This window comes from Rousettus aegyptiacus, unplaced genomic scaffold, assembly GCF_014176215.1.
Source record: "Rousettus aegyptiacus isolate mRouAeg1 unplaced genomic scaffold, mRouAeg1.p scaffold_m13_p_2, whole genome shotgun sequence".
NCBI classification, from domain to species: Eukaryota; Metazoa; Chordata; class Mammalia; order Chiroptera; family Pteropodidae; genus Rousettus; species Rousettus aegyptiacus.
This window is the reverse complement of record NW_023416295.1, coordinates 13,711,824-13,724,144: the sequence shown is the minus strand read 5'-3', so window position 1 is coordinate 13,724,144 and position 12,321 is coordinate 13,711,824. Positions and strand designations below refer to the sequence as shown.

Here is a 12,321-nt window from a genome sequence, read left to right as displayed (position 1 = left end):
GCACCCACCAGCCAGGCTGACGTTGAAGGTGACAGCTTCATCATGGGTCTCACACACATATTCCCCAGCGTCCTCAGGCTGGGCGTGGGGCAGGGTCAGGGTGCGAGTGGGCCCCTCCGCACCCAGCTGCAGGGCATCCGATGCTTCTACCTCCAGCCCATCTTTGTACCAGCGTACCTGGGACCCAGCAGGGGCCACCTCACAGCGCAGCTCCACTCGCCCTGGGGCCCCGAACTGCAGGTCCAGGGAGCGGGCTGCCGGGCGCACGATCCTCTCTGGTGGGGCTGGTGGGTGGACAGAGAGAGGGGCACGTAGGCTCAGTCTCACCTGCTGGCTTCTCAGCCCTTCGCCTTCACAGCGCAGCTCTTGGGAGGCGTGCCAGCTACAATCCCTGGGCACTTACTGTGCGCCAGGCGCTTTGCTAAGCACATCGCGGCTCCTTTCTCCCCACTCCTGGGACTCCCTAGAGGGGTACTGCTGCTGGCTTCGCTTTACAGACGAGGACCTGAGGCCTCTTTCAAGGAAAGTGACTTGTTCAAGGTCGCATGGACAAAAAGAGGTAGCCCAGATCTGTCTGACCCCAATGCACCCCTTCCCACTCTACCCCTACTTCCTGCCCCGTCCCAGCTTCGCCTCTGATGCACTTACAATACCTGATAAAACATCTATTTTATTTACTCGTTATTCGTCCACCCTCATTAGAATGCAAGCTCTGTGAAGACAGGAGGTTTTCTCTTACTGGTCCACTACTCTGCCTGTCGGCATCTAGGACATTTATTCGACAGTATTTGTTGAATAAATGAATGAATGAGTGCTGCGAATTGCTGGACTCTCTCCACCAGGCCCCTGGTCACTGTCCTGACCCGATTTGGGTCAGTCAGGGCTCTCTGATGGCTGAGAATAAGGAGGCTGGGGGAGGAGAGGAGGCTAGAGAAGGGCAAGGTTGTGTGGGCCAGGAAGGGGCCCCTAAGACACAGGAAATGGGAGGTTTAGATCTCTGTCCCTCAACCTCCTGCCTCCTTAGCTTTCCAGAGTGCTGCAGAGACTGCCCACCTGTGACAGTGACAGTGAAGAAGGCCGAGTCATCTCCGGCATCGCACACGAACTCGCCCCCATCCTCGGGCTGGGCAGCGGGCAGCACCAAGCGGCGGCGGGGCCCGTCACTCTCCAGTACCAGAGCCTCGCTCTCCTCCACCTCCAGCCCATCCTTGTACCAGCGCACTGGGGCGTCCTCCCTCGACAGCTCACACATCAGCACCACACACTCCAAGCTCACGGCGATCAAGGTCACCTCATCCCGGGGGTGTATGATGCGCACCGGGGGCTCTGCAGAGTGGGGGCAACCACGGCTGTCACAGACTCCCTGCAGCCATCTGGCAGCATGAAGTCCCCGTCACCCGCAATGATAAGAGTAATGAGGATAACAACAAGGACTCGGGTCTACAATCTGTTCTCTGAAATCCCTGTGGCCAGCGGTGTGACAAAATCCAGAATGCTTCAGATTCCAGAAATGGTGCATTTATCACACATCACACACCCAGCTCCCCTGGCCCCCACCAGGGCAACCCCCATAATCAATCACATTAACAATTCTTCAGTGTATCGCTCTAAGCAGGATAGTTAAAGAGTACCAATAGATTTACAGCAGTTAATTCGGGTTTACTAAAATGACTTTGAATACCAAACTTTTGATTCTCAGAGATTTTTGGATTTCAGTATTATGGATAAGGGACGGTGGATTTGTAACAGCAAATACTTATATACCACGTCCCAAAATTCCAGGAGGAGTCTTAAGCACTTTACGCATTTAAGCCTCCTAGAAGGTAGGCATTGTTTTATCCCTGTTTTTCAGGTGAGGAAACTGAGGCACAGAGTGATTAAGCAACTTCCTTAAGGCCACAGTTGGCTACACCTGCTCCAGAGCGGGAGGACGGGTTACCATCTGTTAAAGGGAGGCTCGGAGTCTGCAAGCAGCGGTAGGGACTCCCAGCCAAGGCTTGCGGGAACTCAGTAATGATTTTCGCATCTGTGCATAGGAGTTGCCAACACCTGTCTGAGAGTTCCCCAGGGACACTAAACGCTGGCTGATTCTGGGAGTTTGTCTCCAACTGCTCGGAAATGGTTACTCCTCCACAGAGAGAAAACTATGTTAATACCCGGAGGAGACAAGACGGTGCACTGAGCCAGAGCCTGCCCACACGACCACCCGCCCTGGGGGTGGGGGGGGGGTGGGGTCTCCTAGAATCTTGTCTCCAGGACACTTTAGGGCTCCTTTAGCATTCGGCCCCCTTGTGGCTGGGCTGGGGAACTGCTAGCTTCCCCATCACACTTTTTGCAGAGGCGGAAGCTTGGGCCCACATGCTGCTGCTGGCACACACACTCAGTCCCCTCTGCCTCTGCAATCCACCTCCCTACTTGGGCTTGTTCTGAGAGCCTAGAGGATGCAGGCTGATTCTCTAGGGCCCAGAAAACTAGTCGATTGCAGAGTGTGGCTGTCCGAGGGGTGGGGGAGGACATGGGGGCAGCGGGGTGAGGACAGGGTGGAGTGAGCGTCTGGGATGCCTGCACAGCTGAGACCTCAGCCTGTCATTAGACTTGGTTCTCTCCAGTCTACAGCCAAGGTGGAGGTGTGTGAACTTCCTTGTGAAGACTCTGGTGTTTTGTGAGCTCAAATGTGGGCTGGCATGTGTACAGCTGCAGCCATTATTTCTGGCCAGGGCTTGGGGTGTGAGAGCTTGAAGGGACTCACTACAGGACAAAACATGTGCAAAAAGGCCTCTTCGACTTTGTGGGCTTGTGTGTGCCAGGTTGTACTATGTGGGGTGCAGGGAGAGAGGGGCCCTAAGCAGCTCAGCCTAAGCCAAGGCATTATTCCTAGGGCGGGGAAGGGGAGGACACAATAAGGCCGTGCCAGCAGCAAGGCGGTTGCTCCAATGCAGACAGTGCGGTTCTTCTGTGCCACCCAAAACTTCTTAGGCCCTATGACACCCCGATACCTCCACCCCCCAACACCTGCACGCTGGGAATAGTACTGGGAGCTGCACTCCCAACACTTCCAGCACTGAATGACCATCACTTCCACAGATGACCTGTGCTTTTCCCGCTTTGAACATTCTCCCCCAAACTCAGTCCAACCCCTGACCCCTGCTCAGCTAACAGCTTCTGCTCCAAGTATCTGTTTTGAAGGTACTTCCTGTCTGCCAGCCAGGTTAGCAGCCCCCTAGCCTTGGGCTCCTACTGTACTCTATCATGACACTTAACAGCCCACACTCTTTTAAGACCCTCTACAGCAGGGGTTCCCAATTCCAGGGCCACAGATGGGTACCGGTCCACGTCCTGCTAGGAATCGGGCTGCACAGCAAGAGGTGATCAGCAGGCCAGTGAGCGAAGCTTCATCTGTATTTGCAGCCGCTCCCAGGACCAGTATCACCACCTTAGCTCCACCTCAGATCATCAGGCATTAGATTCTCATAGGAGCACCGGTCCCTGGTGCCAAAATAGTTGGGGACCGCTGCTCTACAGTGTCTGGTCTTCCTGCCAGGCTGTGAGCTCCAGGAGGGAGGCAGGTGTGTCTGTTTGCATCCGGAGCCCAGCCCAGGGTGGCATGGTGACTTTCCGTGAGGCCCTCCCTGACTCTCCTGCTTTGTTCTCCTGAGCCCTCTGTCCTTGTCCCTCATAGTACTTGTCATGAAGTGTCACTGTACATTTATTTGCACATTTATTGATTTAACATAGGGGTCGCAAACTCAAATGCCCGCAGGGGCCAGGCAGGTAAGCTCAGTGGCTGAAGAGGTCTGGGGAGAAGCAGAAAGGAAGGGTGGGAAGGGTGGGAAAGGAATGTGGGCCCCGTATTATGGGGTCAGCTGCTACTCAGCGCCAGCTGTACGTCGCCATGGGGGGAAGCGAGACCAGAGCCGCCGGGTCTTCGGCTTTTTCAAGAGGACGCATAACTCCGGATTGTTATTTGAACTGTCCTGATTTTGGTAAGACTCTGCAGGCCAAACAAAACACGTCTGTGGGCTGCGTGGGGCCCTGAGGGCTGCTCATTTGTGACCCCTGGTTAACAGCAGCTGCCCCAGCTAGACTGGCAGCTCTCTGAGAACAGGAGCCAGGTCTGCATTGCACACTCGTTACCTGCCTGGCACACGAACGTGCTCAGTACATGAGCCGGTGGAGCATAGCTATTCCTGGGCTTGGGTGCTGGGGAGGCTACTTACTCGAATAGGGGCCCCAAGCTCTTCTGGGCAGAGAGCCCTGGTGCATGCACCCACGGCCCCACCTCCTTCCTCCCCAGTGTGCTAGCTAGGGGCTACGTGGCAGTCTCCTCCAAGGGCTCAGGACTGTTCTCTGGTGACCCCGGGCAGCTCGGGTAGACCCACACCTGTGACAGTGACAGTGAAGGAGGCTGACTCGTCATCGATTTCACACAAGTACTCGCCGGAGTCCTCGAGCTGGACGGCGGGCAGCACCAGGCGGCGGATGGTGTCTTCCTTCTGCAGGAGCAGGGCCGGACTCTCTGCCACCTCTTCACCGTCCTTGGTCCAGTGCACCTCGGCCCAGGGCCGGCACAGCTCGCAGGTCAGCACCACGCGCTCTAGGCGCACAGCTGCCACGTAGACCTTGCCACTGGGGTACACGATCCACGAGGAGACGTCTGCAGGACAGGGACGGTGTGGCCAGGCATCAGGGGCTGAGGCCGATGGGCTCTGCTGCTCTGCCTGATCCACGCCTGCCCTACTCCTGGAAAATGCGCTCCTAGCTGCTCAGAGAGTCAGTCACGGCTGGAGACAAAACCAGTCACCAAAGCACATCAGGGACATGGTGGGGGCCACGGTGTCAGCCTCGGCTGCAGAACATTCCCCATTCTCTAGGTTGGGACAGGGACGGTATGAAGGGTGAAACTGGGGAGAGAAGGGTTGGGTGCCCAGGTGGAGCTGGGGTCTCCCACAGGCCTCAGAGCTCCTGACCCCTCCAGTGCCCACCCGCTCCAGACTCTGCCTTATGGTAGCACTGCCTCCCCTCAAGTTCCCCTTGGCAGGGGTCTCCAGGAAAATAGAGAAGGCAGGGCTTCCCTGTGACCTGTGTAGCTATGACCAGTGCTTTATTGACAATGTGTTTCCTGCAGTGACTGAACCTTGGGGTGTAGACCATGGGTTGGGGAGAAAAGGGGAGGATGTGATCAGTTGGGGGAGGAAGGCAGGGGCTGTGAATAGCGGCCCAGAAGTTAGAGTGTGACAGCTTCCCAAACAGGGGCAGGAGGTACCTTCTCCTGTCCCATGGGCCTGACTGGACCCCCACCTGTGATGGTGACGGTGAAGTAGGCACGCTCGTCTCCAGCGACACACTGAAACTCGCCCCCATTGTGGGGCTGGGCAGCAGGCAGCACCAGGCGGTGATGGAGTCCCTCGTTCTCCAGCATCACGAAGTCACTCGCCTCCACCTCCTGTCCATCCTTGTACCAGTGCACAGGGACATCCTCTCGGTCCACCTCACAGGTCAGCATGACACACTCAGAGGTTATGGCATGCACAAACACATGCTCCTGGGGGTTCAGGATGTGCACTGGGGGGTCTGAGGAGGAGCAAAGAGAGGGTCACGCAGATACCCCCCCCCCACAGGAGACATGCGTCCACACTGGCCACTTGCCCAGGACATTGTCTCCCCTCCAGAGGACACTGGGAGGGTTACGGCCATGCCGAGCAGGGGCCTCTGGGGTAATGGCATGGGATACTGTGGGTGTGGCAGGTGGGGCATGACAGGAAATCATGTGGCACTGGTGTATTTGGTAAGTCCCCAGAGGATCAGAGGTCACTAGGTCAGGACATGGAGGGAGGGAGGGAAGGAGACACAGAGAGCCTTCATCTAGGCAGAGAGGTCAGTACAGGCCACATCAAGGCCAGTCTTGCTGCTTTTACAAAGAAGCCTCTGAGGCACTGGTCCCAGGTGGGGAAGAAGATGGGAATGACTCAGGGGTGCCAAAGTACGAAAGCTGCTTCCTACAGGCAGTGAGCTTCCTGTCACTGGGTGCATTCAGGCAGGGGCTAGAGGACATTCTGGCAATGGCGTTGAAACAGGATTTCCACTTAAAGTGAGATGAGCTGGGTCACTGGTCCCCAAGCGGCCTTCCCAGAGTGGATCCCCAAGCCCTGGCCTCTGGCAGTCTGGGGGACCCGGGCACATGCACTTATGACAAGTTTCCACAGGAGTTCTGAAGCAGCCAGAACAAGGACTGGCTGCTGAGAACCCCTGGACCACTGCGTTTAATGCTTCCCTTTGACTCTGGTCGCCCGGGGCAGTGGGATAAGCACAGCCCTGAGTGTGAACGCAGCCCTGAGTGTGAACCCAGCTTGGGTGTTTGCTGGCTGTGTGACGATGGGCAAGTTACATAACCTCTCTAAGCCTCAGTTTCTTAATCTGTGAACTGGAGATATACTCCCCCTCATCTGTTTGTGAAGATTAAATCAAAGTGCATACCCGAAGCATCTGGCATAGTACTTAGCGAGTAGATGCCTAATAAATGCTAGCTCCCACTCTCCTTCCCTTAGTTGAATTTAGCAGAGAGTGTGCGGTGGGCCAGTGTTTGAAGGTGTTGCTGCATGCGAGGATTAAGAAGCCAGTGCAGAGTGATCTGAAAACACATTCCCCGGCCCACCGGGATCTCCCGGGAAGAGACTCCCCTCAAGCAAGCAGACCAGGACGCAGGACTTGCATGGCCCTCAGAGTCCGCCTTAGCTGAAGGAGCCTAGGTTGCCATGGTTCCTGACCTTGGATGGTGACACTGAAGAAGGCTGAGACCCCTTCTGTCCTGCACTCAAACTCGCCGCTGTCTCGGACTTCGGCCGCAGGCAGGATCAGGCGGTGTTTGCGCCCATCCATCTTCACCACCAGCGACTCACTCTCGTCCACCTTCTGCCCGTCTTTGTACCAGCTCGCTGGGAAGTCCACCCTGGAGAGCTCACACGTCAGCACCACCTGCTCCGAGGTCGTGAAGGTCAATGACACCTTGTCCTGGGGGCTCAGGATGTGCACTGGGCTCTCTGCGTGGGGAGAAGTGTGGTCACATGCAGTAGGCACTCATCCTGCTCCGCCTGGGAGAAGCACCCCTCGCCCCCTGGTGAATGTGCTCAGCTGCATAAGGGCCTGAGAATCTGCATTACGACCCAGCCCTCCAGGTGACTCTGATGTCAATGATCCAGGTTGCATTTTGGAGTCACTGCTCTGGCTGCTGACTATATCTTACTTTGCCTTCTTCCTGTGATGCTGTCAGCTGACCGCCTCAAGACCCTGTGCTCGGGTGCCAAGGAATTCCTTGATCGGCCTAATAATCTCCAGTGATTATGAGATGGCAAACCCCGGCATGCTCCCTAAACTTTCAGGCCTCCACAGAGAACTGTCTTTTTCAGGCACTCTGTCTTTCCCTGTCTCCACAGGTGACAGAGTGTGATTCTGGAGCCAGACTGCCTAGCTTCATACTCCAGTACCACCACTCATTAGCTCTGTGATTTTCTTTGGACAGGTTACTTAATCTCTGTGCCTCAGTTTCCCCATCTGTAAAATAGGATGACACAGGACCAACCTTATAGGGCTATTGAGAACATTGTGTTAATTAATATATGTAAAGTGATTAGAACTGTGCCTAGCACACAGGAAATAACTATGACAATGTTAGTGATTATATAACAGGGCAGGAAGCTAGGGACCTAGGGGCCAGGGTCTGTGTCTTTGAAATGACAAATGTAAAAGAATTCCATAAACCGCAAAGCACTCCAGAGATTTTGGATATGATGCCAATGAATTAACAAAGGGTCCCATGCACGATGCATGTGGGGTGAAGCTGGCCTTCTGGACCACTGAACATAGATGTTCTTTACTCTCTTGGACCGGACGTGAGAAGTGGGAACAGCATCTGCTTCATTGTTGCAACAAGATTTGTGTCTTGGCCCTGTGTGCCCACCCTGATCCCACCCGGTACCAACCTTGGATGGTGAGGGCTGCTGAGTCCTGCACACCTGGGCAGCTAAAGCCGACCAGGGCCCCGCTGTCCTGGTGCTTGACGCCTTGAAGGATGAGCCGGTGCTGTAGGCCCTTGTGCTCCACACGGTACCGCAGGGCCCCAGGCTCCACCTGGCCTTCTGGCTCAGTACTCTTGAGCTCCTCCCCATTAAGGAACCAGGTGCCCTGGATGATGGTGGAGAGATCGAGGGAGAAGACGGCATCTTCCCCGTCATATACCTGCACATCCTCCAGACCTGCCACCAGGCGAGCTGTGGGCACTGAGACAGGGACAGAGCGCAACCGTCAGAACCACAGGGGTGGCGGAGGGCAGAGGTTCACTAGTGGAAGGCATTTAAGAGGACAGAGACCAAGGGCTGCAAAAGGGAGGAGGGGGTGTGACTTGGGACAGAGCCACCGACAGGCCGGGTCTGGCAGGACTGACTCACCAAGGTGAGCAGACCCATGGAACACAACGTGGGGACTGCGGCCGTGTTCGCTGACCGTGCAGATGCGGAAGCGGTAGTCGCCCTCGGAGGGCACACAGTCTCCCGGCACCTCCACGGCGCCAGCTTTCTCAATGCTAAAGCACTGGATCCAGTCTTCTGAGCCCACTTCCTGCCGCTCTAGCCGATAGATAAAGGGGGTCTCAGGAACTGGCTCAGGAGGCTTCCAGGTCAGCAGGACTGTGTTCTTGTGGCCCTTGAACATCTCTGCCAACACAGGGGGTCCCGGAGGATTGTGCTTGACACCTGAGGCAAAAACAGAGTTTGTATTCGAGCCTTACTCCAGCCTCCCATTGACCTCCCACCTTAAGTTCACTTTGCCAACCCACACTCTGGCATCTGGTCACCCTCCTGTCCTGGCCCTCCTGTCCAGCCCTTGAGGAGTCTGTCCAAGGGCTTTCTTGCCCTCACATTTGACTCTGAGAAGAGTGGTGGTACGTGAGTTGCCCAGGCTAAAGGAGACCTCGCCAGCATCTTCTCGAGTGACACCCGGAAGGACCAGGGCGTGCATGTGGCCGGAGCTGCTCTGGCACGTGGTTGGCAGGTCCTCGCCATCACGGCTCCAGCGCCCTTCGACTCCAGCCTCTTGTGTCTCTACCAGCAGCACTGCATTCTCGCCCTCCAGAACATCCAGCTTCCGGGGCAGCCGGTTCACAATGGGCCCTGAGATGCGAATGGGAGTCCATCAGCCTGGGGTGGGGGCACCTGCCTGCCTCAGCCTCGGCCTCCTCCCGCTGGCCAGCTGACCTTTGACTGTCACGTTGGCCACAGTGCGCACCCGGCCTCGCATCTCGCACAGGTAGACGCCATCGTCATCTGCCTTCAGCCTGTGGATGATGAGGCGCCTGACGGTGCCCTCCTCAATCTGTTCATACTTTCGGCAGGGCAGCAGCCGTTGGTCCTCCCGGAACCAGGCCGTAGGGATGCGGGAGTTGGGTACTTTGCACTCCAGCACGGCAATCCCATGCTCCCGGCCCTCCACATCCTGCAGGGGCCTTGAGAAGCGGAGACGGGGCTCTATGGAAAGTGGAAAGATCAGAGAAGACTCTGGAGAGGGTCAGACCTGGAGAAAGACTTCTCCTGGCATTGTCAACTGCCTAAATAAATCCAGATTAGCTCACGCTGTTTGCTTTTCTCCTGGAGCCAGTATTCACTGTGGAATCAGAGAAAAACCTCCTGAACGAAGCCAAATGGCCTAAATTCTCATCTGACCCTGACGCTCACCAGCCACATCACCTTGAGCAAGGCCATTTTAGTGATCCTGGGCCTCAGTTTCCTTATCTGTAAAGTGAGGAAAGGGACAGAAGGGCTTCGACCACATCAGTGATTTTTCAAACCATTCCTTGGGACCCCTCAGAAGCACCTCATAAATTTTGCAAGGGTCTGAGTTGAATTTCCTTTTAAAAGTATATAAGCATTTTCAAAACTGCAATTCCCAAAAAGAAAGCATGGTGCAGGAAATGACCCGTGGGTTCACCTGGGCTGCTGGAAAGGCATTTGTCATGTAGGTCTGGGGAGGTGTGCCTTCCTACAGGGCATTTTCCTCCTGCTGGAGTTAGACTGCTGCCCGCTTGGCCAGAGTTTGCATATCACCATTCCCATGAGGCCACCACTGTGGCACAGGTGGCCACATGCTTGAATGGGTGCCAGGCCAGGCTCAGGAGATCTGCCAACTTTTTTGCCTCCAAGGGAAAAAGCTGGGCAACAACTAGTAAAGATATAACCCTGCGAGTTGTGATGAATTCCTACTATGAAGAGCTTTAACCTTCAGTGTGGGTTTGGGGTGCTTCTTCCTTGTTCTCTGTTTATGAGCATTTATTAGATATTGTTGGTGACTCAACTTTGAAATATAAATCTTCTCTCCTTCACCTTCCTCTTCTTGCAAACCTGGGAAGCGCATTCTAATTAAAGAATAGTCAAAAAGCGTAGGGTGGTTTTATGCCTCAAGTTTACCTTTGGTGTGAATTAAGAGTTTCTCAACGTGATGCCTGCCTAGGCCCATCCCACAGACCGGATGAGAAACGCGGCTTCCATTTACAATGTGTGTATTCAATAAAACTCCCTTGTTCTCATTGACTGGCTGTCAATGAGACTTAGAAATTCACAGCCATAAAAGGATGTTTTTCTCTTTCTTATATATTGGGGGCCCAGACAGCATTTCCACTGGGGGAGCAGAAGTAAAGTAACAAAGGTTGAAAACCACTGGACTAGAAGAGTTCTAGGCCTCTCTCTGTTCGTCCATCAAGCACTCGTTAATCAAAGAAAGGTTTTCCGCCAACCGTCTCAGAATCGCTCGCGGAGTTTTTGCTAAGAAGTTCCTGGGTACCCTGGAGACCTACTCGACCTGAATCCCTGGCAGGAGGTAGGCGGGCAGGAAATGGGATCTTAAGTCTCCTCCTCCCCTCCCCCCACCGTCTTCGGTGCAGCGCAGGGGCGGCGCCGGGCTGGAGTTCGGAGGGCCTGGGAGGGGGCGCCGCCGTACCTTTAACGTGCAGCTGCACGGCGCTGAGGGTCTGGCCCGCTGAGTTGCGAGCGGCGCACACATAGAGCCCGCGGTCCTTGGCCTGGCAGTAGAGCACCTTGAGCACGAAGCCGCCGTCGCGGTCGCGGTACATGAGGCGGCGGCGGTCGGGGAGCAGAGGGCGGCCCTCCCAGTGCCATTCGATCTCAGGCTCGGGTTTGCCCATCACGTAGCAGCGGAACTTGGCGTGCTTGCCCTCGTTCACCCAGAAGGTCTTGGGCGCGCACTTGACCGGCTCCACCACAGGCTTGGGGGCCTCGTCGGGGTCCTGGGGTGGGCTCTCGCGGGGCTGGTGCACCTGGAGCAGCGCGCCGGCCTGCGCGTGGCCATGCGCGTTGCGGGCGTGGCACACGTAGACGCCGGAGTCGGGCAGCCGCGCCGCCAGGATGCGCAGTGCCAGGCTCGCGCCCCGGCCGCCCTCGGCGCGGCCCGGCTCGAGCACGAAGTGGCTGCTGTCCCACACTTCGTCCAGGGCCATCCCGTCCTTCTCCCAGTACAGCACGGGCGCGGGAAGGCCCCCCACCTGGCACGTCAGCACCACCTCGGCTCCCCGCAGCACCCACTGCGACTGGGGCCCCGTCAGGAACACGGGCGCGCTCTCCCCGGCCCCCGGCGGCGGGAGCGGGCGCTCAGCGGGCTGGGGCACGGGCTCGGGCGCCGGCGGCTCCAGCACCGTGACGGCGGCCGCCGCGTAGGCCTCCCCGGCTGCGTTGCGGGCGCGGCACACGTAGACCCCCGCGTCGGTGGGCAGCGCGCCGCTCAGCAGCAGGCCGTGCTCGGCGCCGTCGGCCGGGAAGCTCAGGCGCTCCGAGGCCGCCAGCTGCTGCCCGCCCTTCTCCCACACGACAATGGGCGGCGGCTCGCCCAGGACCACGCATTTGAGCTCGGCTTCGGCGCCGCTTACCACCCGCACAGGCCGCGGGAAGCGCAGGAAGCACGGGGGGCTGCCCTGATCGCCCGAGCCCGCCTTCATCGCGGCGGCCGCAGACGACCCGCGGCGGCGCGGGGGGAAGGGCGGGCGGCGGGCGCGCGGAGGCCTGCAGCCCGGGAGGCGGGGCGCGTCGGGGGACCCGGCGTGGGGATCCGCGGACCTCTCCCCTGGCCGCCCGCTCTCGACTACCCTCCTTACCCTGGGCCGGGAGCTGCAGCTCTGCGGTGGCGGCGGCGACTCCCAGGCCCGCAGCCCAGAGCTCAGGGGGCAGTCCTTCCTGTTTGCCTTTACAGCGAGGGGCCCCGCAGCCTCCTCTGCCCGCGGCCTAGCTTCCTGCTCCTAAGAGCCTCTTCCCAGCCCCCTCCCACAGC

The 12,321-nt window shown here is 57.4% G+C and overlaps 1 protein-coding gene across 9 annotated transcripts in view; it reads right to left on the bottom strand.

The window, feature by feature from the left end:
- OBSL1 (obscurin like cytoskeletal adaptor 1) overlaps nucleotides 1-12,321 on the bottom strand; it is a 26,488-nt gene extending 14,167 nt beyond the window's left edge. For 8 of the 9 annotated variants that reach the window (XR_001598368.2, XM_036236734.1, XM_036236735.1 and 5 more), the window contains exons 1-10: nucleotides 10,981-12,321; nucleotides 9,246-9,515; nucleotides 8,910-9,161; nucleotides 8,442-8,744; nucleotides 7,977-8,273; nucleotides 6,765-7,037; nucleotides 5,299-5,571; nucleotides 4,382-4,654; nucleotides 1,054-1,326; nucleotides 9-284 (exon numbers count right to left, since the gene is read on the bottom strand). Coding sequence is in view for 8 of the 9 variants with exons in the window: in XM_036236734.1 (XP_036092627.1) it covers nucleotides 9-284; nucleotides 1,054-1,326; nucleotides 4,382-4,654; nucleotides 5,299-5,571; nucleotides 6,765-7,037; nucleotides 7,977-8,273; nucleotides 8,442-8,744; nucleotides 8,910-9,161; nucleotides 9,246-9,515; nucleotides 10,981-11,992 (3,502 nt within the window). In the remaining variant the exon portion in view is untranslated. Of the gene's footprint in view, nucleotides 1-8; nucleotides 285-1,053; nucleotides 1,327-3,688; nucleotides 3,992-4,381; nucleotides 4,655-5,298; nucleotides 5,572-6,764; nucleotides 7,038-7,976; nucleotides 8,274-8,441; nucleotides 8,745-8,909; nucleotides 9,162-9,245; nucleotides 9,516-10,980 lie in introns of those variants that run through there. The other variant, XM_016156795.2, reaches the window with a different exon arrangement.